The sequence below is a fragment of the Bombina bombina genome, chromosome 2, assembly GCF_027579735.1.
Source record: "Bombina bombina isolate aBomBom1 chromosome 2, aBomBom1.pri, whole genome shotgun sequence".
In the NCBI taxonomy this organism is placed as follows: Eukaryota; Metazoa; Chordata; class Amphibia; order Anura; family Bombinatoridae; genus Bombina; species Bombina bombina.
Window position 1 is genome coordinate 331,244,937 of NC_069500.1, and position 27,691 is coordinate 331,272,627.

The 27,691-nt window shown below is 36.9% G+C and overlaps 1 protein-coding gene across 1 annotated transcript in view; it reads left to right on the forward strand.

Moving 5' to 3' along the window:
* The window catches only part of KSR2 (kinase suppressor of ras 2), a 1,182,068-nt gene that overhangs the window by 1,049,602 nt on the left and 104,775 nt on the right, over positions 1-27,691 (forward strand). Inside the window, exons 16-17 of the mRNA XM_053701684.1 lie at positions 22,007-22,103; positions 27,532-27,665. Coding sequence (XP_053557659.1) covers positions 22,007-22,103; positions 27,532-27,665 — 231 coding nt within the window. The remainder of the gene's footprint in view (positions 1-22,006; positions 22,104-27,531; positions 27,666-27,691) is intronic.

A 27,691-nucleotide genomic window follows, 5' to 3' on the forward strand; every position in this document is an offset into this window, starting at 1 on the left:
CAGACATTGGTGGGGGGGGGGGGGGTGATTGTTGTTGTGGTGGTAGTGGTGGCGGCATTTGTTGTGCCATGGGAGGGTGCTGAATCTGTTGTTGAGGTGGCATATAGTACATATGCTGCGGTGGAGGATGCATCTGCTGATGCTGTGGTGATGAAGGATGCATCTGCTGATGCTGTGGTGATGAAGGAGGCATCTGCCGATGCTGTGGTGGTGGAGGATGCATCTGATAATGCTGTGGTGGAGGATGCATCTGATAATGCTGTGGTGGAGGATGCATCTGATAATGCTGTGGTGGAGGATGCATCCGATAATGCTGTGGTGGTGGAGGCTGCATCTGATGATATGTCCTCCCAGATGAATATGGGGATGGGCCAGGAACATTTTCAACCTCATAGGCCAGTGGCTGTTGCTCATCTCCTTCAAGTATGCTGAGGTAGGAGTATCCAGCTTCAATAACATCCCCCTCCTCCTCCTCACTGAATTCCGGAACATCACTGGCCTCCGGTCTTGTTGAGGACTCATACTCATGTTCCAATTCTGAAAAATAAATTGTAATTATAAATTAATCTGATGAAACATCTAACATTTGAAAATCAATTTTATAGATATAGATATAGTTTTATATATATATATATATATATATATATATATATATATATATATATTATTTCTGTATGAACTTAAACGTATTTAACCAGAGGTGTATATTTAAAGATTGTGCCTCTAAGCGACTCTTTGTATTACACATAGTCCATATATATGATATAGATAGAAAGAATTTAAATCTATACCCTTGCTTGTTTGAGCAGATAGCCACTCCAGAAATCAGGATGAATATATCCACTACAACTATGTTAAGATGCCATTAAAGGGGCAATGAAGTACAAATTAAACTTTCATGATTCAGAAAGAGCATGCAAATTTAGTCAACATTTTATATTTTACTCCTATTATCATATTTTCTTCCTTCTCTTGGTATCTTTATTTGAGAAGCAAGAATGTAAAGCTTAAGAGCCAGACAATTTTTGTTTCAGAACCTGGGTTGCTGTTGCTTATTGGGTGGCTAAATGTAGCCACCAATCACGAGCGCTAGCCAGGGTTCTGAACCAAAAATGCAAAGTCTCCATAGCTTACATTCCTACTTTTTCAAATAAAGATACCAAGAGAACAAAAAAATATTTATAATAGTAGTACATTAGAGAGTTGCTTAAAATTGCTGCTCTATCTGAATCATGAAATAAAAAAATTGGGTTTACTATCACTTTAAGTTACTGTGCAAATTAGACTTTGAACCATGTAAAACATTACTTGTACTAATCCTACCTAGGTATGTTTTCCACTGATGCTTGAACACAATTGATTACTAAACATATATAATATATGAACATTCTATATTCTGTATTACACATGTGTATGATTACATTTATATTTTAAAAAACAAAGCCGATATATATTTCTGATGTTAACATATATTTGTTAGAAATAAAACATTTATTACATATGATATTTAATATTCACCTTCATGGACCTCTTCAGCTGGCACTGATGTGTCCATTGTCCCCTTACATCCGTAAACAGATTCATCTGAGATGACATTGGCCATCATCTCCTCCCATGACCTTAGGTGTATTCTCTTGCTAGGACCACCACCTGTCCCACGTGCATATTTGGCCTGCTGTGCCAGCTTAGCTTTGGTTTCCCTCCTGCAGTCATGATAGCGGTGTTCAATGCTGGCAGTAGAACGATTACGTCCTAAGCAGCTGACTGCCACTCGAATCTCCTCCCACAGCTTATTCCGGACAGCCGGCCTCAGGTTAGGGTTCTCCAGCTGAGGTGCCCTCTCCAAGTAGGCCTCAACAAGAGCCTCCTTCTCCTCCTCAGAGTACCTCTCCTCTCTAAGCCTGCCCTTCACACCTGAAGGGCCAGCAGACACAGACTCTCCCTCCTGTGACTGGGGACCAGCCCTCTCTACCTCCTCTGTCCCTGCAGGCTGTGACAGGCTACCACCAGCCCCACCCCCAGTTGCCACAGTCTGCCCCACTTTCCCTTTTCTTTTTGTGCCTAGCTGAGGCTGACTCCTCACTCCTCCCACCTCCATTCCTCTTCCACCCTCTCTCCTTCCCTCCTCTGCCAGGGTTTGAGGAAGGACAAATCCTCCACCCAAACCTCGGCCCCTATTCCTGCCCATACTACTCCCTACTTCCCCCCTCCCCCTCCCTCTATCCACCCTCACCACTGCCCTCCCCCTAGCCACCCCCTTCCCAACTCCACTAGGCCTATCCATCCCTTTCTCCTTCCTCCCTAACTCTAACCTAACACTAAAGTCCCTAGCTTACCTAACTACACTAATTCACCTAACTAAACCCTAAATTAAATAGCCCCAAAACTAACTACCTAACCTATCTAGACCCTAACTATCTCTATTCTATATCCCTCACAAAAAAAAAATTGTGGGGGTGAAAATAAACAAAGGGATGTAAATGAAAAAGGAAAAACTAAGGAGGATTAGAACAAAATTATAGAAAAATAATAAGGGATGCAAATGAAGAAAGGGGTGAGCTATATAGTCAAATGAACCAAAAAATATGGGATCTAAAAAAAAAAAAATAGGATGGGAAAAATGTATATATAAAAAAACAAGTTATATAGTGAGGAAGGGAAGGGTAGTCAAAGGGGGGATGGGAAGTGGAATAAGGGGATTAATGAAAGGAGTAATAAAGGAAGATGGGGATATGGGGGTTAATGAAAAAAAAAAATGTGAATGTGTTTGTATCAAATAAAAGTGTGTATGTGTGTGTGTGTGTATTTGTGTGTATAAACTAATGTGTGTTAATTAACTAATGTATGGATGTGTGTGTGTGTTCCTAATATTATATGAGGCCTACAATAAGAATATATGAAAATCAAATATCAAACTCTCCACTAACTCTCAAACAACTCTCAAAAACCCAAAACTCCTACCAACGCAACTAGCTCCCGTGTCTTTCTCTCTAGAGGCGATCACAGGTAAAGAGCGCAGGCGCATACCGTTATTCTTATAGACAGAGGTCGGGTTACCATGGCAATGCACTTGTTATGGCGCGCTTTTCGACAAATCCGACATCGGTTGGCAACGCAAACTTACGTACGGCCGAAAAGAGCGACTGCGCGCAACACGCTAATCTTTTCAATGGAAACCTGGTACTAAAATGGAGCCGTAAATTACTTTTAGCTGTCGTCCGCTTCGGTAGCTTACGGCTCCATTTTTAACGACTCAATGGAAGCGAGGCCATAGTTGGGTGCTGGAGAAATAAGGGTCTATTTTTTCTTGTTTAAATGAATATATATATATATATATATATATATATATATATATATATATATATATATATATATATATATATATATATATTGCAACAGGTATATTTGGCAAACTGGATGCTATTTGTGACTTAGCGCAGCTTTGTACTGACACAGGCTTGAAATGCATGAGTTTAAACAAGAATAGATGACTCAGAGAAAAACAGACAAACATAATTTTATCTCTAGTTTATTGCCCCTTCAGACAGGCTAATCCTCCTTACTGTTTACCTACCCAATCCCTTCAGACCTGACTAAGAACTGGAAGAAAAAGCCCAGAGGGAGATATTGTTTGTTTGTTTTTACAACAGTCACCTCAGTTTAGGCATTATAGTATCAGTGTTTGAATGCTACATAGCAATACATAAGATAACATTGTAACATGCCTCTTTCAACGTTTAGAAAATATTCACTTTTGTATTGCTTTGTATTAGTTTGGTAAGGTATTATCTATGCATTATTTAGGGTTCAATGATTTTTTAAATAATTATCAATGTTAAAGCAACTCTTGCAACATCACAGGCATTTGATAAATTAAAAGTATTCTATAAAAGCTTTTGTTGTTAATACAAATGTTTAAAGGGACGTACAAGTGCAAAATAAAATTAATATGAGAGCATTGTATTATTGGACTATTGCTTGCATATAACTATGTGTTAAATACATAATTAAAGTCTGCTCCAGAGCAGCAATGCACTGCTTGTACCGAGCTGAACACATCTGGTTAGCCAATGACAAGATACATGTGTGTATCAACCAATCACCAGCTTGCAACCAGTAGTACATTGAGCTCCTGAGCCTACCTAGGTATGCTTTTAACAAAGGATACCAAGGGAACAAAGTTAACTTAATAATAAAAAAATCTCTTTAAATTGTGTGCTTGATCTGAAGTTTTTAATAAAAAAACCCTGTCTATTTGCTGCATTTTGTTGCCAAGTGAATTTTCCTTGGTGCTGCATATATTCCTGCATGACTGGAAAGTGATCTGACCTGTGCTGTCTAATACATAATTATACATGGATAAATTATGGGGTTACAATCTTCTTCTACAATCACAATCACAAAATGCTTCTGCCGATAATAACCCTCAAGCTCACAATATTTACCTCCAAAAAAACCACAAAATAATTAAAAAATAAAATGGACATGATTAAAGACAAACAGAATGGCAATATTTGTGTTTATCAATTACAACATCAGTTGAAGGGCTTGTATGTTGGTTGATACTTTTTAATAGAAGTAGCCTGTGCTGATGCTAATAGGTGATGTGCACAGCCATATGTGACGTGTGTGTGTCTCTAAGGGACTTTATTGGTATAGTGAGGTGCGATTTTTGGGGTTTTGATATTGCAAATTTGTATTAGTTTTAAAGTGCTTATCATTGGGTTTATTTTCACTTTAATTGTTTGAGCAGGTAGTGTTTGTATCTGTTTGGTCACATTGCTTACTGATTGCAGAAGACATATCAGTGTGTGAAGCCAAAAAGCTAATTCTGTAACCTAGGTTTCAAAATGGGGCAAATTGCTGCAGCCAGTTGTTTGATTTGCATCATTTGCAGGTTACAGAATTAGATTTTTGTTCTTTATAAAAAGCATGGGACAACTGCAATTTTACATAAAGGCAAGATGTATTTTTAATGTCCTTTTAATATCTTAATTTATAGTGTCCACGGGAGAAGAGACATCAAATAGTGTGTCAATGTCTGTTAGTGTGACTTAACAAACATATACAGAGAAAATGGAGGCCTCTATAAAGCCAATAGTAAAAAACAAATTTATTCAAAGACACTGCATAAGTTAAAAATCGCAATAAAATGAAAAAAGCAAAAAAGGATTATTCACATATAAAAAAGGAAAAATAATAAAAATAGTATTAAAGAACCTTTCAATACCCCCATAAAAATATATGAAAGTCTTGATAAAAAGTTGAAGCAGATAAAAGCCACATTCAGTAGAATTGTTGCACAATGTGCACACAGTCACCTGTATCGCTTGGAGACAGCAGATAGATCCTTTGCAAGTATATTGGCTTCAAGTCATTTGTCTGTATACAATGTATACACAGCTTCCTGTATCAATACTGGGAACAAATTTTCTGTATATGTTTGCTCTAATATGTCCATCTAAAGGGAGGTGGATTTGGAGTGGCAATCAATTGTAAAAACGTGCTTAGAGCTGACTTTCCTCTTTGTTCTTGAGTGTGACTTAACAACTCTGTTATAGGGACTTCATAAGTTTTAAAATCTTACAAATCTTTTTCCTTGTGTTTCCTTCATGGGCTAAAGTCTGTTGTTGGCTGTTACAAGTGCCTTGTTTTTTTCTGAGTAATGATTCATTTTTATAGCAGATACAGTGTAAGTTGTGGCACTTGCTTTAAAACAAACAGGTCTTTAAAGTGACATTTTGCTTCCAAATCTTATGTTTCTGCAGTGGGATTTCCTTGATGTCCAATACATCACATTCTAGCAGTTAAATATGGCTGTGTCAGCTACTGGAGTTCCTCAACAAATTTATGTTGTGTTGTGCTGCTGTTATAATACTGTTTTATGTAGTCTTTCTTTGTTAACCCCTTCATGCCCTTAGGATGTTCCATGCCTCTAGAGCTGGGCTTTAACGCTATTAGGACGGCATGAAACATCCAACCTTATATTGCGTACTGCAGCCTCTTCCTTTTAGCTAATGAATTGGACTGGGGGTGTGAGTAGCAGCATTCCGATTCAAGCACTTGCCTCCCGACATGAAAGGGTTAAACAATGTCTAATCAAATGGGGTATACGGAGGCATTCATATCTTGTAAATCTGCAGGATCCAGGATAATTGGATGGTCTGTATCAGTAGTATATGAAGGGCTCAGGTGAGTGGTAACAATGGTCCTTGGCCAACAAATATATGAAGATGATCTGAGCTGGGTTCAAGCAAGCATGTTGGTTGCTGTATATGGTTACTCAACCTATGCAAATAGAGTATCAATTTTTTTGGGAGAGCCAGAGCTATGTAATGATTTTAAAATTTTTTATTTCTTTTAAAGCTTTTCACATTTGCTGTAAATAAATGTGTTACCATTTATCTGTTGTAGCAGGTCGTCTAGTTTTTAGAAATATCTGCATTATCTTAAAATTGAAATTTAGCACTTGTAGGCGTCAGGTTAGCATGACATCAGAGCTCTGGTTAACTGTTACGAGAGACAAAAAAGTCACACAAATCACAAAAAACAGTCATAATAACACAGTCTGATAAAAAAATGCTTAAAAAAGTTATAAGTGCTCAAATATATGAGGTCTCAGGCGTTAGAAAAAAAGACAGGCAAAGGGCTTTAACAAAGATATACATACCTATACATGTCTAAATATGTATATGTATGTATGTATGTATGTATGTATGTATGTATATATATATATATATATATATATATATATATATGTGTGTGTTTATATGTGTGTACATATGTATTTATTTATATATGTGTTTTACTGTATAGTTACTGTGCATATTTCTGATTTCAATGTTCTTCAATTATAGGGAAATGTCCTTTTAATTTGTGTGTGTATATATATATATATATATATATATATACTGTATATACAAAACACACAGAGAAAGCTCAGCACTCACTTACAAGCTCTTAGCTAAGATTAAAAGCAAAAATGGAAGGGATAGTTATCGCATTTGGCCAAATGGTATAAGCCCAGGTACCACGTCAAGGTCTCTTCCAAAACCTGAGTCCCTAAACAGCCACACAATGCAAGCACTCAATCCAACAAACTGGGAACAAGTGAAGGGTGCACAGGCTTATGTAATCCTAGATGTATACAAAACACGAAAGGGGACTGCACTCTCAGACTGGACAGGTTACACATTCCATTACCCTGCAACATGCTCAGCCCTGGGTGCTCACTGGCACTGACAGAAAGCTGTGCTGTCCCCAGAGTCACAGGCAGTTAACCCCAGACAGGTCTGGGTGCAAGAACCATAGGGAAAATTACAAAACAAATTAATGCAACACACAGAGAAAGTCCAGCACTCACTGACAAGCTCTCAGCTAAGATTAAAAGCAACCCCCCCAAATAAAAACCCTAACTCTATAATAACCTAAGCTAACCATTGCCATGAAAAGGGCATGTGTATGGGCATTGCCCCTATATGGGCATTTAGTTCTTTTACTGCCCAGACCCAAATTTTAAAAAAAAAACACCCCAAAAACCCTTAAAAAAACCTAACACCAAGACGATCCACTTACAGTTGTTGAAGTCTCGCTTGAAGAATCCATCCAGCGGGCAAAGTCCTCATCCATGCGGCAAGATCCAGGCGGTCTTCATCCAGATGGCCTCTTGGATCTTCATCCAGCCGGCGTGGAGCGGGTCCATCCTGAAGCCATCTGACGCGGAGCTCCTCTTCTTAAAGTCGCCGCCGTAAACTGAAGCTGCAATGCAAGGGACGCGATTCAAGATGGCGTCTCTTGCATTCCTAATGGCTGAAAATTTTGAATTAGCCAATAGGAATTAGGGCTGCTAAAATCCTATTGGCTATTAAAATCAGCCAATAGGATTTAAGCAGCTCTCATTCTATTGGTTAATTTGAATTAGCCAATAGAACAAAAGCTGCTTTTCAGGGCAATGGTTAGCTTAGGTTATTATAGAGTTAGGGTTTTTATTTGGGGGGGTTGTTTGGGTGGTGGGTTTTACTGTTTAGGGGGGTGTTTGTATTTTTTTTACTGGTAAAAGAGCTGATATCTTTGGGGCAATGCCCCACAAAAGGCCCTTTTAAGGGCCATTGGTAGCTTATTGTAGGCTAGTTTTTTTTTATTTAGGGTGGGCTTTTTTATTTTGATAGGGCTATTAGATTAGGTGTAATTCTTTTTTTATTTTTGATAATTTGTTTCTTATTTTGTGTAATGTATATTTGTTAAGTAAAAGAACTGTTTATCTCAGGGCAATGCCCAACAAAAGGCCCTTTTAAGGGCCCTTGGTAGTTTATTCTAGAGTAGGGTTTTTTATTTTGGGGTGTTTTTTTTTAAGGGTATTAGAATAGGATTAATCCTTATTTTTTTTTGGATAATTATAGTTTTTTTTTATTTTTTGTAATAGTAGGTTTTTTTATTTTTTGTAATGTTAGGTTTTAATGTAAGGCAGGTTAGGTTTTATTTCACAGGTAAGTTTGTATTTATTTTAACAAGGTAGTTAGTTAATAGTTAATAACTATTTACTAACTAGTCTACCTAGTCTACAAACTTACCTGTGAAATAAAAATAAAACCTAAGCTAGCTACAATATAACTATTAGTTATATTGTAGCTAGCTTAGGTTTTATTTCACAGGTAAGTCTATTTAGTTTTAAATAGGAATTATTTAGTTAATAATTGTAAGTTTAATTTAGATCTAATTTAATTATGTTAAAGTTAGGGGGGGTTAGGTTTAGGGTTAGGTTTAGGGGTTAATAAATGTAGTATAGTGATGGCGATATCGGGAGCGGCATATTAGGGGTTAATAATTTTATTTAGGGGTTAATAACTGTATGCAGGCGTCATCAATGTTGGGGGCAGCAGATTAGGGGTGTTTAGACGTAGGGCTTATGTCAGGGTGTTAGGTTTAAACTGTCTTTTTATTTCCCCTTAGACATCAATGGGGCTGCATTACAGAACTTTTGTTTCCGCGATCGCAGGTGTTTTTTTTTTTGGCCGGCTCTTCCCATTGATGTCTATGTGGAAATCGTGCACAAGCACGTTAAAACACCGCTGCTTTTGTGTGCGGTATGGAGCTCAACGAAACCGCATATGTTTTAAAACTTGTAATAGCAGCGCTAAAGGAAATTAAATAACGTCACTTTTGTTGCGTTCATTAATTTCTCTATAGCGCTCAAAACTCGTATTCTTGCTGATTGTTCTCATGCACACAGACGGCTAGATTACGAGTCTTGTGTTAGGCTTAAAAAGCAGCGTTGGCCGGTCCCAACGCTGCTTTTTAATGCCCGCTGGTATTACGACTCTTGCAGGTACAGGTGTACCGCTCACTTTTTTGACCAGATTCAGAAATACCACATATCAACTTACGTCAATTGCGTATCCTATATTTTCAATGGGACTTGCATAGCGCCGGTATTACGAGTCTGACCAAAATTGAGCGGTACACCCTCTCCTGTCAAGACTGGTACCGCATTTAAAAGTCAGTAGTTAAGAGTTTTTCAATACAACGCCGTAGCATAAAACTCTTAACTAAAGTGCTAAAAAGTACACTAACACCCATAAACTACCTATTAACCCCTAAACCGAGGCCCCCCCACATCGCAAACACTAAAATAAAATTTGTAACCCCTAATCTGCCGAACCGGACATTGCTGCCACTATAATAAATATATTAACCCCTAAACCATCGCACTCCCGCCTCGCAAACACTAGTTAAATATTATTAATCCCTAATCTGCCGTCCCTAACATCTCCAACACCTACCTACATTTATTAATCCCTAATCTGCCTCCCCAATGTAGCCGCCACTATATTAAAGTTATTAACCCCTAAATCTAATTTAACACTTACCCCTCACCCCCCTAACTTAAATATAATTTAAATAAATCTAAATAAAATAACTATCATTAACTACATTATTCCTATTTAAAACTAAATACTTACCTATAAAATAAACCCTAAGATAGCTACAATATAACTAATAATTACATTGTAGATAGCTTAGGGTTTATTTTTATTTTACAGGCAAGTTTGTATTTATTTTAACTAGATAGAATAGTTATTAAATAGTTATTAACTATTTAATAACTACCTAGCTAAAATAAAGACAAAAGTACCTGTAAAATAAAACCTAACCTAAGTTACAATTACACCTAACACTACCACTATACTTATATAATATAAATTAATTCCATAAATTCCATAAAGGAACCTTCATTCTAGAAGAGCCGTCGGATGAAGAAGATGCTCCGCGTTGGATGTCTTGAAGATGGACCCGCTCCGCGCCGGATGGATGAAGATAGAAGATGCCGTCTGGATGAAGACTTCTGCCCGTCTAGAGGACCACTTTGCCCGGCTTGGATGAAAACTTCTCCTGGCTTTGTTGAGGACTTCGGCCCGGTTGGGTGTAGACGTAAGGTGATCTTCAAGGGGTTAGTGTTAGGTTTTTTAAAGGGGGATTGGGTGGGTTTTAAAGTAGGTTTGGTTGTGTGGGTGGTGGGTTTTAATGTTGGGGGGGTGATTTGTACTTTATTTTTACAGGTAAAAGAGCTGATTACTTTGGGGCAATGCCCCGCAAAAGGCCCTTTTAAGGGCTATTTGTAATTTAGTGTAGGGTAGGGCTTTTTTTTTATTTTGGGGGGCTTTTTTATTTTTTAGGGGGATTAGATTAGGTTTAATTAGTTTACAATTCTTGTAATTTGTTTATTTTTTTCTGTAATTTAGCGGGGTTTTTTTTGTACTTTAGATAATTTTATTTAATTGTATTTAATTGTATTTAATTTAGTTAATTTATTTAATTATAGAGTAGTGTTAGGTGTTAGTGTAGCATAGGTTAGGTTTTATTTTACAGGCACTTTTTTTATTTATTTTAACTAGGTAGATATTAAATAGTTAATAAATAAAAATAAAACCTAAGATAGATACAATGTAACTATTAGTTATAGTGTAGGTATCTTAGGGTTTATTTTATAGGTAAGTATTTAGTTTTAAATAGGAATAATTTATTAAATGATAGGAATATTTATTTAGATTTTTTTAAATTTTATTTAAGTTAGTGGGGTGTTAGGTTTAGGGTTAGACTTAGGTTTAGGGGATAATAACTTTAATATAGTGGCGGCGACGTTGAGGGCGGCAAATTAGGGGTTAATAACTATAATGTAGGTGTCGGGGTGGGGGCAGCAGATTAGGGGTTAATACATATAATGTAGGTGGCGGCGGTGTCCGGAGCGGCAGATTAGGGGTTAATAATATAATGCAGGTGTTGGCGATGTTGGGGACAGCAGATTAGGGGTTAATAAGTGTAAGATTAGGGGTGTTTAGACTCGGGGTTCATGTTAGGGTGTTAGGTGTAGACATAAATGTATTTTCCCCATAGGAATCAATGGGGCTGCGTTAGGAGCTAAACGCTGCTTTTTTGCAGGTATTAGTTTTTTTTTTAGCCGGCTCTCCCCGTTGATACTTATGGGGAAATCGTACACGAGCACGTTTAGCCAGCTCACCGCTAACATAAGCAGCGCTGGTATTGAGGTGAGATGTGGAGCAACATTTTGCTCTACGCTCACTTTTTTGCGGTTAACGCCGGGTTTGTAAAAACTCGTAATACCAGCGCTGTCTGTAAGTGAGCGGTGAGCATAAACTGCTCGTTAGCTCCGCATAGCCTCTAACGCAAAACTCGTAATCTAGCCGAGAGTTATTTAAAAGTCAGTTTGCAGAAGCTTAGATACAAGGTAATTGCAAAGGTAAAGAGTATATTTCTATAACAGTGTTGGTTATGCAAAACTGGGGAATGGTAAATAAAGGGATAATCTATCTTTTTAAACAATAAAATTTTTGGTGTTTACTATCCCTTTAAAAAGATAGATAATCCCTTTACTACCCATTCCCCAGTTTTGCACAGAAAACATGGTTATATTAATACACTTTTTACCTCTTTGATTACCTTGTATATAAGCATCTTCTGACAGCCCTCTGATCACATGACTTTTTATTTATTATCTATTGACATGCATTTAAGCCAATTAGTGCTGTGTTGTGCACAACCTACGGGCATGAGCACAATGTTATCTATAAGGCTCACATGAACTAGCATTCCCCTGTTGTGAAAAGCTAATAAAATGCATGTAATCGGGGGGGGGGGTGTCTTTAGTGGCCTTAAAACAGACAAAAATGTAAAGGTTTAAAGGTTAAAAAGTATATTAATATAACCATGTTGGTTGTGCAAAGCTGGGGAATGGGTAGTAACGGCGTTGCCTATCTTTTTAAACAATAACAATTTTTGTGTTGACTGTCCCTTTAAGTTCAACTTTTTTTGTGCGTCCAGTTAGTGTACGTGCGCAAACTTTTTACTTTTAAATTGTAATAGAGTGCAACTCGATGCACGCAAAAAGCCTCTGTCCAGCTCTATTCATGCTAAATTGGAGGACTAAATAGCGCTCTACTCATAATCTAGCACTATGGGGGCTAGTTATCAAGCCGTCTACTTTTCTGGCTTCGCCGGCCCAATACGTCCGCCTAAGCTCGCCTACCTTCGCCGCCGCGGACCTTGAATACGTTCGCCTAAGTTATCAAATAAATCTGTCAAAAAGCCGTGGGGCGATGAGCAGCGGACTGTGACAGTTATCACTCATCCGATCTCGCTGCCCTTCGGCTTTTTCCCAGCTTTATTGCTAGCCTGTCACTAAGCACTCACACTAAACTACACTGTTCTACCCCCTATACCGGCGCCCCCGGAGCCCCCCGCAACTAAATAAAGTTACTAACCCCTAAACCGCCGCTCCTAGACCCCGCCGCAACTCTTATAAATGTATTAACCCCTAAACCGCCGCTCCTAGACCCTGCCGCAACTCTTATAAATGTATTAACCCCTAAACCGCCGCTCCTAGACCCTGCCGCAACTCTTATAAATGTATTAACCCCTAAACCGCCGCTCCATGAACCCGCCGCAACCTATAATAAATTTATTAACCCCTATCCTGCCCCCCACTACGCCGCCGCCACTGTAATAAAATGATTAACCCCTAAACCTAACCCTAACCCTAACGCCCCCTAACTTAAATATTAATTAAATAAATCTAAATAAATTAACTCTTATTAACTAAATGAATCCTATTTAAAAATAAATACTTACCTTTAAAATAAACCCTAATATAGCTACAATATAAATAATAATTATATTCTAGCTATCTTAGGATTTATTTTTATTTTACAGGTACCTTTCAATTTATTTTAACCATGTACAATAACTATTAAATAGTTATTAACTATTTAATAGCTTACCTAGCTAAAATAAAGAGAAATGTACCTGTGAAATAAATCCTAACCTAAGTTACAATTACACCTAACACTACACTATACTTTAATAAATTATTCCTATTTAAAAATAAATACTTACCTGTAAAATAAACCCTAAGATAGCTACAATGTAATTAATAATTATATTATAGCTATCTTAGGATTTATATTTATTTTACAGGTAACTTTGTATTTATTTTAGCTAGTTAGAATAGTTATTAAATAGTTATTAACTATTTAATAACTACCTAGCTAAAAGAAATACAAATTTACCTGTAAAATAAATCCTAACTTAAGTTACAATTAAACCTAATACTACACTATCATTAAATTAACTAAATAAACTACCTACAAAGAACTACAATGAAATACAATTACATAAACTAACTAAAGTACAAAAAATAAAAAAAGCTAAGTTACAAAAAATAAAAAAATAAGTTACAAACATGTTAAAAATATTACAACAATTTTAAGCTACTTACACCTAATCTAAGCCCCCTAATAAAATAACAAACCCCCCCAAAATAAAAAAAATCCCTACCCTATTCTAAATTACATAAATTTCAAAGCTCTTTTACCTTACCAGCCCTTAAAAGGGCCATTTGTGGGGGCATGCCCCAAAAAGTTCAGCTCTTTTGCCTGTAAAATAAAAATACAGCCCCCCCCCAACATTAAAACCCACCACCCACATACCCCTAATCTAACCCAAACCCCCCTTACAAAAACCTAACACTAATCCCCTGAAGATCATCCTACCTTGAGTCGTCTTCACTCAGCCGAGCCACCGATGGAACTGAAGAGGACATCCGGAGCGGAAGAAGTTAATCCTCCAAGCGGCGCTGAAGAAATCTTCCATCCGATGAAGTCATCATCCAGGCGGCGCTGAAGAAGTCTTCGATCCGGCCGATGTCATCTTCAAAGAGGCGCTGAAGAGGTCTTCTATCCGGGCGAAGTCATCTTCCAAGCCGGGTCTTGAATCTTCCTTCCGCCGACGCGGAACCACCTTCTTCAACGACGGACTACGACGAATGACGGCTCCTTTAAGGGACGTCATCCAAGATGGCGTCCCCTCAATTCCCATTGGCTGATAGGATTCTATCAGCCAATCGGAATTAAGGTAGGAAAATCTGATTGGCTGATGGAATCAGCCAATCGGATTGAGCTCGCATTCTATTGGCTGTTCCGATCAGCCAATAGAATGCGAGCTCAATCTGATTGGCTGATTGGATCAGCCAATCGGATTGAACTTGAATCTGATTGGCTGATTAGGGGTTAATACATTTAATATAGTTGCGGTGGGCTCCGGGAGCGGCGGTTTAGGGGTTAATATGTATAGAGTAGCTTGCGGTGGGCTCCGGGAGCGGCGGTTTAGTGGGTAACAACTTTATTTAGTTGCGGCGGTGTAGGGGGGACAGATTAGTGGTGTTTAGACTCGGGGTACATGTTAGGGTGTTAGGTGTAGACAGCTGAAAACAAAAAGAAAAAAACTGGCACTACACTGTAGGTAAGTGAGATAAGAAATTTGTATTCCGGTGCTACCCCTTTAAATAAGATACATTTAAACACTAGAGGATAGACAGATTAGGGGTTTAGATAGCACTCACTCTCACTTTCAAAGGTGACATTATAAAACATACATGCTTTATTTAATTAAGTAAAAAAGAAAAGGGGGATAAACCTCCCTAAAAATGGTTAAACTACCCACAACCTTAGAACCAAAAACAACTTTTAAAAGCAAATAAACCGCTAGTCACTCCTCTGTTTCCTGGCCGGGAACTGGAAACACCGGCATCAGGTGGCTAGAGTGACAATGCGGTATTAGACTCTAAAGTTTAAATAACAAACGCGTTTCGGCTCCGTGAGCCTTTGTCAATGTTTCACTTAGAGATTCTAAAATGAATAAGCCAAGGCTGTAGTGTGCGCGGCTTTTTATTTGAACCTTGTACTATTGCTATCCAATCCGGAGGGTGCTACAAGACAACGCCTCATTATCTATCAATGGGCGTTCAGGTATGCTTCCACCCACTGTTAAAAGAACTAGGATTGGATATTGTTTAGGTTCTCTTCTAATGGTCTGCACTATTATTGGTGGATTATATCAGAAAAGTAAAAGTCAATCACGCTCTTTCTCTTGCATTACTTAAAAGATGACATTTATTACCATCCTATAACGGTGAATTGAAGATATATATTATCAATAAAAAATCGTTCAATTTGGAAATTAATCCAACACCGGATAAATCTCTTATAAAGTGTTATTATTTATCATTCATGGTAAGACATCAACCTACAAGTAAGATGCATATTAATTAGAATCCTAATTTCAATCCCTATTTGCTTATAGATAACAATTCCTTAGAAGATAGTCTATAGCTCCCCATTATTGTGTTATTCACAGAGTGTATTTCATGGTTGCCATAAATATCGCACTTGTTAAAAAGGATTGTGTTTATATTTATATAAGCTTCTTAGGTTATACATGCACAAAAATCTTTATACAAAGCTCCACTATGTATCTTACAATTATAAAATAATATGACTTTGGACAGTGGGTGATTACAGATATATGTGCAGTTTTGAAAAACAAATATAATGATTCTATTGCATCTATATCACTAGCAATCAGAGCATCTGAAATCAGTGTGTGAGATGGTAAGGTTATAATGTAGGGTGGTGGGTCACATATGACATATAAAGGCCATTGACTTTCTTTAGCAAAAAGGATTAAACAGGACAAGAAAACGTTTTATCGTCTCACTTTGGCCTTGTTTATTTATCATTTACAGAGCCCTTATGTTAGCTTGTCGATAGACTATTTGATATATGCCCAATTCACCGTTACACATCCAATTATTTCGGTGGCCAAATTATTCATTATTGGGAACCACGTATCACTTTAAAATAAAGTGATATTAATTGGAAATACAAAACACATACTGACAGACAGCAATAGAGAAAGTAATCACTATTCAGATATATACCCAATAATTGTTAAACTCATTCATGCCATTGGGTATGACAGTGTTCAGATTGAAAACCCATTTGGTTTCCATCTTTAACAGTCTGTTTTCCGTATTCCCCCCTCTTATTCCTGGTTTCAGTTTCTCTAATCCCCAGCATTTTAAAGCATTGGTTTTCCCACTATGATATTGAAGAAAGTGTTTAGCTACACTCGTTATTTGTTTTTTATCTTCAATATCTTTGTGGGCTGTCCTTATATTGCTCAGATGTTCAGTTATACGTTTACCCAGACTGCGTGTAGTCATGCCAACGTAATATAAATTACAACTACAGGATATGCAGTAAATTACGTTGGTACTTTGACAATTGATGTGTTCTTTTATGGTCCACGTATAATTAAATCTGTCCACTATAGATTGTTTTTTTACCATGTGCTGGCATACTTTACAATGCCCACAGCCTATAGAACCCTTGTAAGTTGGAGATTTCTTTGCATTCCTGTCATAGTGACTAGTTATAAGCTTGTCACTGATGTTACTTGCTCTCCTGTATGTTACTAACGGTCTCTCAGGTAGCAATGGTTTTAAAAGTGTGTCCTGGGTAAGGACATACCAATGTTTTCGTAAAATGCTGGTAATGTGATCACTTTGTGGTGAGAAAGTGGTAATAAACCTAAGAGGGGTATTAGATTCTTTTAATTTGGGAGTTAAAAGTTCCCGTCTATCCTTCAGTAATACTCGATTGTAAGCTTTGGCTAGTAACTTTCTAGAATAACCACGTTCCAATAATCTCTCTCTCAGATCTCTCGCAGCTATCTTAAAGTTCTCAATAGTACTGCAATTACGTCGTAGACGTATATATTCCCCCATTGGGAGCCCCCTAATAGTTGCTGGATGGTGATAACTATTAGCATCTAAAATATTATTAGTGGAGGTAGGCTTTCTGTATGCCGATGTTTCAATAGTATTATCGGTTTTATGAATATACAGGTCCAAAAATTCCACTTTTGTCTTATTTATGGTAGATGTGAGGTATAGTCCAAAGGGATTGTCATTGAGAACTGTTATAAATTCAGTCAGAAGGTCTGGTGGTCCATTCCATACGAATAATATATCATCTATATATCTGGACCAGTGGGAGACATATTTGGTCAGATGTTTAAGGTCTTCATTGAAAACCACTGTTTCCTCCCACCAGCCCAGATATATATTAGCGTATGTCGGGGCACAGGATGTGCCCATGGCGGTACCACATGTCTGTAAATAGAATTTATCGTCAAATACGAAAAAGTTGTGAGTGAGTACAAACTTTAACATATCCAAAATAAATTCTTTAACCTCTTGAGTCATATTTGTATTCTTGTTGAGATAGTGTGTGGTTGCTCTACAACCCCACTCAGTTTTTATACTAGTGTAGAGCGATTCCACATCACAAGTTACCAACAGAGCATTTGTATCAATCTGGAGATCATTGATTTTATTCAAAAGATGCATTGTATCCCTCGTGTATGATGGTAGGGATTCTACAATGTATCTAAGCCGAGCATCAATATATTTACTAGCTTTCTCAGTTAAGGAACCGATCCCTGAGACTATTGGTCTCCCTGGTGGTTTGATAGTATCCTTATGAATTTTAGGCAGTAAATATAGAGTGGCTATTTTAGGTTGTGTAATTTCCAGAAAGTTAAATTCTTTTTGATCTATAGTAGCTTATTCATTTTAGAATCTCTAAGTGAAACATTGACAAAGGCTCACGGAGCCGAAACGCGTTTGTTATTTAAACTTTAGAGTCTAATACCGCATTGTCACTCTAGCCACCTGATGCCGGTGTTTCCAGTTCCCGGCCAGGAAACAGAGGAGTGACTAGCGGTTTATTTGCTTTTAAAAGTTGTTTTTGGTTCTAAGGTTGTGGGTAGTTTAACCATTTTTAGGGAGGTTTATCCCCCTTTTCTTTTTTACTTAATTAAATAAAGCATGTATGTTTTATAATGTCACCTTTGAAAGTGAGAGTGAGTGCTATCTAAACCCCTAATCTGTCTATCCTCTAGTGTTTAAAGGTGTAGACAGCTCCCATAGGAATGAATGGGATGTCTGTCAGCAGCGAACTTGTACTTTCGCTATGGTCAGACTCCCATTGATTCCTATGGGATCCGCCGCCTCCAGGCTGGCGCTTTGAAAACCAGGTACGCTGGGCCGTAAAAGTGCCGAGCGTACCTGCTAGTTTTTTGATAGCTAGCAAAAGTAGTGAGAATGTGCCGCACTTGTGTGCGGAACATCTGGAGTGACGTAAGAATCGATCTGTGTCGGACTGAGTCCGGCGGATCGAAGCTGACGTCACAAAATTCTACTTTTGCCGGTCTCGAGCCTTTGATAACTAAGGCGTATCAGCCTCGCCACAAATACGCTGCGGAATACGCAGCGTATTTGAGGTTGACGGCTTGATAACTACCCCCCTATATGTGGTGACCAGGACTATGAAATCAGGTGTAACATTTAATCAGATGACAACAAAAGATGTGATGGAAATCTAAATGTAAGTGTAGAGAATAAATGCATTTACAGTAGTAGATTAGAAAAAAAACCATGAATAAATAGATGTTATATAATTGAGTTCAGTTGTAATGAAATGAATAGATTAAAAAGGAAAAACAACTTAATTGCTTTTGGGTGTTTCATTTTAGGAACACTTGTGTTTTCATGGATGTATCATTTTAGCCAAGTTTAACGGACATAAAAAAAATGTATTTGTTCCATCTAAAAAGAGAGTTGTTGTTTTATATAAATACTGTATATATATATATATATATATATATAAATGAAATAAACAGGTCCCGCACTCTCCTCTGTGAAAACACAAACTTTTTTAATTGAACTGTGACGTTTCGGGGTAGTTAGCCCCTTCCTCAGACAGATAACAAAAATAGTGCAACTTACTCCCCTTAAATACCCTCCACAATGTACTGTGAATGCTAAACACCTGCAGCTTCTCATCTGCGCAACTGAGCATGCTCAGAGATAACTACGGTGGTTGCATTGGGACAAACAACTAAAAGCAAAGTTAAAAATGGAAAATGCCTGAAATTACAATGTAACAATGTTCATATAAACAAAAAAACAAAAATGTAACCTAAGTAGCCTAGCCCTGATATATGTAATAAATAACTCGTCTTCACAATATGTAACAAAACTTAGCAAAACCAAAAATTGGCTACAAATAAATATTATATCTTAACTACTGAGGGGAATAAGTAAGATGTTACTTACAAAAAAGCAGGCAAGTTATGAATTTCTAGTGTAATTATGAAATCCATACCCTGTAACAGGACATAATTAATTTGACCAGGGGGACAAATGAAATCTACCTACCGCAAAAATTGCTTTAACTAGGTGGGAATATGTCAAAAAGACATAAAAATTATGAATGCAATCTTAATCATCCCTGTATAATCTAATAACTGCCAGACTCAGAGTATGACTATCAGATTAGTATGAATCTATGGCTAGTTGTACTATACGATATACTATTACGTATGTACAAACAAGATCATTACAAGAAACATTGCATATCAAAATGGTATTAAGGCCCCTAAGTATTAAAGTATCCAAGGTGTAAATCCACCTGGTCTCTTTTTGCAACAACAATTTAGCCCTATTACCCCCTCTAAGTAAGGAAGGGACGTGATCAATGATCACGTATCGCAAATCGGCCACAGTATGTTTGGCAGACAAAAAGTGTCTAGCCACTGGCTGATCCCTTTTACCAATGGCTAGGGCAGCACGTATGGATGCCCTGTGATTGGCCATACGGGTGCGTAGATCATCATTCGTTGCCAATTCGTTGACAATTTAATATCTGCCACAGCAACAGTGCAGCATGTACACTATAAACTCGGTAGTACATGTGACTCTGTGCTTAATGGCATAGCGTTTGTTGTGCCATGGGTGGATAAAATGGGTGGTTTGTACCAACCCATTACAGGTAGTGCAATCCATACACTTAAAACAACCATGTTTAGGCTTCCCTAACCAAGTCTTGTTGGTATAACTTTGGACATTGTCAGGATGCATCAAGTAGTCCCTCAAAGATCTTGAACGTTTATAACCAACCCTCGGATAGATGGTATTCTTAAAGGGTAAGCGTTTATCTGTGTTGATGATGTGCCAATTCTCCTGTAGAATACTGGCTGTTTGACACATGTCAGGAGAATATGTGGTCACAAACTTCATCCTTGAAGTCACGTCAGGTGTGTCTTCGCTGGTTCTCTTTATCAATGTTTCAGCTTGTGTCAATGTGGATGTAGATTTGATACCCTGAATGGTTTTACATTTATATCCCCTTTGGATAAACTTGTTCTCCATTTCCTGGAGTTGTTCCAACTTTTTACTTTCAGTACTGTTGTTCGGTACCACTCTCTTCAATTGGGAGATAGGCAGTGCCCTTTTAAAGGGACAGTATACACTCATTTTCATATATCTGCATCTAATAGACACTACTATAAAGAACAAGATGCACAGATAGTGATATAAAAATACAGTATAAAAATGTTTAAAAACTTACTTAGAACCTCTTAGTTTAGCTCTGTTGAAAAGGTAGCTGGAAAGCCCACTGCAAGTGGGAAATAAGACACTCCCCCCTCCCCCTTCTTTTGCATATGAAAAGACCCTTTACACAAACAGGAGCAAGCTGAAGAAGGTAGCTGACGGTATTCACATAAAACTTTGGGGCTTGGTTAGGAGTCTGAAAATCAGAGCAATGTTATTTAAAAATAAGCAAAACTATACATTTAAAAAAAAACAAAAAACTTTATGGGCTATATAAATAGATCATCTACAAAACATTTATGCAAAGAAAAAATGAGTGTATAATGTCCCTTTAAGGGCCGGTGGATGGCAGCTCTCAGCTCTTAGGATGGAGTTCCTATCCGTCTCCTTGGTGTATAGAGTAGTCTTTAGGCGATTACCATTCTTGAAGATTACCAAATCTAAAAACTCAATACAGGTATCAGAAGCATTCATTTTGAATTTGAGGTGTTCACTTGATCCATTTAGTTGGGAAAACCAGTTATCCCAACTAAACGGATCAAGTGAACACCTCAAATTCAAAATGAATGCTTATGATACCCGTATTGGGCTTTGGTGTACAGCCAGAGATAATTTATGTACTGTATATATAAAGTGATAAGATAAGGAGGTCTGATTTCCCTGAAAGTTCATCCCATTTTAATGGGTTGTGGTTTCAAAGAACAAAACTGGCTATTTGATATACAAAGAATAAAACTAAATAAGCAATTTTTTAATTATTGTATACTCTGCTTCTAGCATAAAACAATTTTACAGTAGACTGTCCCTTTGTATGTATAAGATGCACATATTCTTCCCCTACCAAAACTGTAAAGCAGCCTATGATTATGCATTTGTGCGACATGGCATGCTGCATACCACTCATAGGCTGACAGTTGGTATATACAGGAGCTTGAACTCTTATGGATTTTTTTATCTTAGAAATACATTTAGTAATGGTTGATGGTTGGTCAAATTTTTTTTATTATAAAATTTCAGAGTATAATTTATCTTTAAGTCATTTAACTGTAGCTCTGCAATTGTAGTTTTGCTTTGTTGTTCCAAATATACAGACTACGTTTTGTAACTGCTCCTATATCCATCATTTAGGGAATGTCTAGGTCTTTGTAATGCCAACGTGTTACTTGAAAAGATTAATGAACTTCATTTGCATTGCAGCCTTTGCAAGGGGAGGACATTGTACTCTGTGGTCCGAGATGCAAAAATTGTTCTAGATGTCAACAAAACAAGACAGATAGCACAAGAGATTGTAAAGGTGAGTGATCAGTGCGCATGCACCTAGTTATGTAACTATTTACGCATTTGTATTCTGTCGTTTGTGTATCCCCCTTAAAAAGAAGAAAAAGTGTTGTTCTGACATTAATTTGCCGCTTTCATTAAACAATAACATTTTATTTTAGAAAAAACACATAGTGCCCTATTATGAGTGGAGCGCAAATGTTTGCGTGCGAGCGATAAAGGGTATATCACTCGTGTTTGCACTCGTCAGGCTCACCGCTGGTATTATGATCACTTGAGCACTTTTATGATTTGCGCTAGAATTATTACAGCGACTTCACAGCTCTGGTTAACTGTTTTGCAAAACAAAAGGTTGTACAAAACACATCAAAAATATATTACACAATATAGTTACACTGGTAATAACACTAACTAATAAAAATTCTTTAAAAACAATATTGCACACAAAAGTTATAAGGCCTCATAGATATAAAAAGGCAGGTTAAGGGTTTTAACATTGAGATGCATACATATATATGTCTAAAGATGTAAATGTATGTGTGTGTAATATCTGTATATATCTATACCTATATATAATCATCTATATAAAGGTATAAATATATATATTGTACCAGAAAAAACAACATTTATATATACTGTATATAGAAATATGTGTTTGTGAATAAATAGAACATATTCTGTTATGTGAAGAACATTGGAATGTGAGAATATTCATATTTTCATGTCGGTTAGCGCACATGAGCGTGTTCATTTTTTTTAGCTCCATTGACTTCTATGGGAGAATATGTGAATGTGCCTGTGATATTGTAAGTTCAGCTTTTTGAGAGAGCAAAAACTGTTTACTTTCAACTCATAATACGGATGCAACCTACCGAGCGCAAAAAGCTTACTTCTCCGCAGTTAAAGTTCGAGTGGGGTCATTAATTAGCACTGCACTTGTAATCTGGCCCATAGTTTGCATTCTGAGGCTGCATCAGCAGAGTGGCACAGCCCTGTATTACCGTTATGTGACCCCCCCCTCCCGCTTATACTTGCACACAGGAACATTATGTAGAAGAAAAATAGCAGATGTAGAAGACTCAGTTAAGGTTAGATTGCATATGTAATAAAAAGAAAATGTCTTATGTTTGCAAAAGCAGCATTTTGTATTGGCAATAGAAGTAATGTATTAATGGTAATTCATCACTTTTGTGCACAAACTGCAGAGACATATGATTTTGTCCTAAACACCTTGTAGTAATGAAATGCTAAGAATACTAAGAAGCAATTTAATATGGTTGTAGAACACATCTTTTAAGTCAATCACATCCTCCTTACCTCTATGAATTTAAAGTTCTGATCTTCTGCGCTGTAAGCAAAATTCATCATTAAAATGTTGTTGGAACAAGCTGCAGACAATGATGGATGTAGATCATTTTTCAGCAATATGTTATGCAGTATGCACTGGGAAGCAAGAAAGGCTACTAGACCTCATTACCTGCTTCACTGGACTCAAAGAGGTTAAAAGACCACAGTGCTGGGAATTTGTGTAGATGTATTGCAGATAATTATCTGTATCACAACTGTTATCCCATTAGCAGAGGGCCTTTTATTCACATTGAACAGTGAAACTGGATAACCCCCTCATTAATCAAATTATTACTAGATTCCTGTATTTATTTCTTATAAATGAAGGACATATAGATGTGAGATGGATAAACTAGGGAGCTCAGATTAATCCAGATTACAGGTTGTGCGCTAAACCGGTGTGCAAATAACGCAAACAAATGAGCGCTATCGCACTCTCCATAGCGATGCCATTACAAGTTACTGTAAACCTTATTTTGTTGTGCGGTATGGTGCGATAAGATCCATACCGCACAAAACACAAGGCCTGACTTTACGTGCTCGTTCACACTTTCCCCCATAGACATCAATGGAGAGAAAGTGTTAGAAAAATACTAACACCTACGATCGCGTAATGGCGATCTCCGTAACGCAATCCCCATTGATGTCTATAGGGAAAACAAAGTTATGTTAAAACCTAACACCCTAATGTAAACCCCTAGTCTAAATACCTCTAATCCACTGCCCCAGACATCGCTGATACTAAATAAAGTGATTAACCCCTAAACCACCCCCCCCACATCGCTAACACCTAAATAACCCTATTAACCCCATAAACCGCCATGCCCCGACATTGCCGAAATAAACCTATTAACCCCTAAACTGCTGGCCCCCCACATCATTACTACTATAATAAAGTTATTAACCCCTAAACCGCCGCCCCCCACATTGCATTTCACTAAATTAAACTATTAACCCCTAAACCTAACACCCCCCTAACTTTAAATTAAATTTACAATATAACTATCTTAAAATAAATAAAAACTTACCTGTGAAATAAAAAAGATAAACTATAAATAAACCTTACATAACTATTTTAATAAAATAAAATAAACTACAAATAAAAAAACCTAAATTACAAGATTGAAAAAAAACTAACACTACGATTTCTTTTCTTTCTTTTTTTTACAAATTTTAAAAAAAACTAACACTACGAAAAAATCAAATAATCTAACATTACTAAAAAAAAAAAACACTAAAATTACGAAAAATTAAAAAAACACTAAGCTTCCAAAGATTAATAAACGAAATCATCCAAAAAAATAAAAATTACACCTAATCTAATAGCCCTACCAAAACAAAAAAGCCCCCCCAAATAAAAACACCTCTTAAACTAACAATAAACTACCAATAGCTCTTAAAAGGGCCTTTTGTAGGGCATTGCCCTAAGTTAAACAGCTCTTTTACATTAAAAAAAATTACAAAGTCCCCCCCCAACAGTTGAACCCCCCAACCAACCAACCCCTCAAAATAAAAAAAACCTAAGTCTAAAAAAAACATAAGCTACCCATTGCCCCTAAAGGGGCATTTGTATGGGCACCCACCCAAAAAAAAACAAAATAACTAACACTAACCCCAGGAAATCTACTCACAGTTCCTGAAGTCCAGACATCCATTTTCATTCAGGTGGCGAGAAGTCCAGGTGGCGAGAACCCCTAAACCGCCAGCCCCCCACATCACTACTACTATAATAAAGTTATTAACCACTAAATCACCGGCTCCCCACATTGCATATCACTAAATTAAACTATTAACCCCTAAACCTAACACCCACCTAACTTTAAATTAAATTTACAATATAACTATCTTAAATTAAATAAAAACTTACCTGTGAAATAAAAAAACTAAGATCAAACTATAAATAAACCTAACATAACTATTTTAATAAAATAAACTACAAATAAAAAAACCTAAATTTAGTTTAATTTAGTGATTTGTGATGTGGGGGCTGGTGGTTTAGGGGTTAAAGTGAATGTAAAGTTTCACGAATGAGTGGACAGTTTTAAAAAATATTATTAAAAACAGGGACACTTTCATTCATCAAACTTTACATATCACCGGTTTTGTTAAAATACTTACCTTTTCTTATCTTCTCTTTCCCCCCCCCCACCCGCAGCTCAGTTTTTCGTACGTCAGCAATGACGAATCCAGCTTCTTCATTGCTGACATATGAAGAGACGAGTGGCAGGCGGGAGGAATCGCTGCTCCAGGTTGCAAGAAGAAAAGGTAAGTATTTTAACAAAACCGTTGAAATGTAAACTTTCATGAATGAAAATGCCCCTGTTTTTAAAAGTATTTTTAAAAACCGGGCACTCATTCATGAAAGTTTACCTTTACTTTAATAGGTTTATTATAGTAGTAGGGATGTGGGGGGGCCGGCGGTTTAGGGGTTAATAACTTTATATAGTGTTGGCGATGTGGGTGGGTGGGCGGCAGATTAGGGGTTAATAGGTGTAATATAGTATTTGCGATGCGGGAGGGTGGTGGTTTAGGGGTTAATAGGTAATTTATGGGTGTTAGTGTACTTTGTAACATTTTAGTTATGGGTTTTGTGAATAGACCATATGGATTTATCTTTTTGGTATAATATCTCTGTTATGTAGCTTGGGGTTGTATGTTTTCTCCACACATGTTTTTAACATATATCACATTCTTTTTATGCCTGCTCTTTTTTTCTAGCCAGTGAAGAAGGTTGAGTTATGATCCTTTATGCTCACAAACAAGGAAATGAGACAGCCAACTCACCCAAGTCTAGGGGAGGTGGTGGAGATTATCTATGTATTTTAATCACTGTCCTAATTAAAAACATTTTTTATTTTGAGTAATGAAGTATTAAGATTCACTCAGAAAACTCTTTGAGGTGAAATAGTGCCAGTACAAAACCAGTCTCCATCTCAACACAATTAAGCATTTGATTTTGCCTTGACCAGTTGCATAATAACTTCATATAGGTCAGGTACAATATAAAGTAGAAACATATCACAATCACTAATAAACAATAACTAAATTAAAAAAAGTTTCATTATAACCCTATTATCTCTGCAAGTAAAAAATGATCATGTACTGTATGACAATTTGTTACACACTAACAATGCACAACAAACTAAGCAAAATATAAATTGCCAGACATAGCAATACATAACGTAGTAGTACCTCCTACTGATATACTTTTGTGCACATTCCAAAAACCTAATTAATATACAGACCCAGAAAGATACATATTGTATCATCCCACAAGAGAGCATAGGGCAACATACAGAGAAAAGTGACATGTGTATTAATGGGGCAAATATAGTCCCAATTAAAGCAATACACAATACATGCATAATTCAACCACAGCTGTATAATTTGGAAAAGTGTGAACAATAGTGGACTGCATATTAGAAAACAAATATATAATAAGTTGGGAGGAAATGTTGCACGTTTTCATTACAGTTATTTTATGTTAGGGATTCGCCAATGCACCAGTCTTATAATTTATTGGCAGCTTTTTGAGATGACAATCCTTCATCCTCAGCACTCTACAGTCCTCAAATTGCTGGATAATATAGTGCAATGTGTTCAGTAGTCTCTATATTGCCCAAAGTGCTACATTATTTTGTTTGGATTAAATAGACACAATAACAACTTTTTGCTTTTTTTCGTAAAAATGTCCTATGCCCACAAGAGAAGCCAGAAAGCAAATTTGATATCCTAAGTTTTCTTCACAAATGCTGCAAATCATTAAAGTTTCTTTATTTCTGAAGGAAACTTAGGTTACATAAGTTGCTTTCTTTTGGCTCTTTAGCAAGCTAGGGACAAGCACAGTTGTTATTAAACAAAGCAAAATGTGTTTACTGTCTCTTTGCTTTAAAATGTTGTAATATTTTATAGTTTCTCTGAATTCCCCTGTAAAATATACCATATAACATTTAGAATTTCTTTTTTGTAGCTTCATTTAATATTAACAATATTAATTGATACCTATTTATTTTTTTACTATGTATCTAATATTCTTTATTTCATTTTCAACCCAAATGTTGGTTGCTCCTAAATTATTTCCTGCTTTTTCCTTTCAGGGAATGGGGTACCTGCACGCAAAGGGTATTCTTCATAAGGACCTCAAATCAAAAAATGTTTTTTATGATAACGGCAAAGTGGTGATCACAGACTTTGGTCTCTTCAGTATATCTGGTGTGCTGCAGGCCGGCAGGTATTACTTGATAACTTTTATTTACA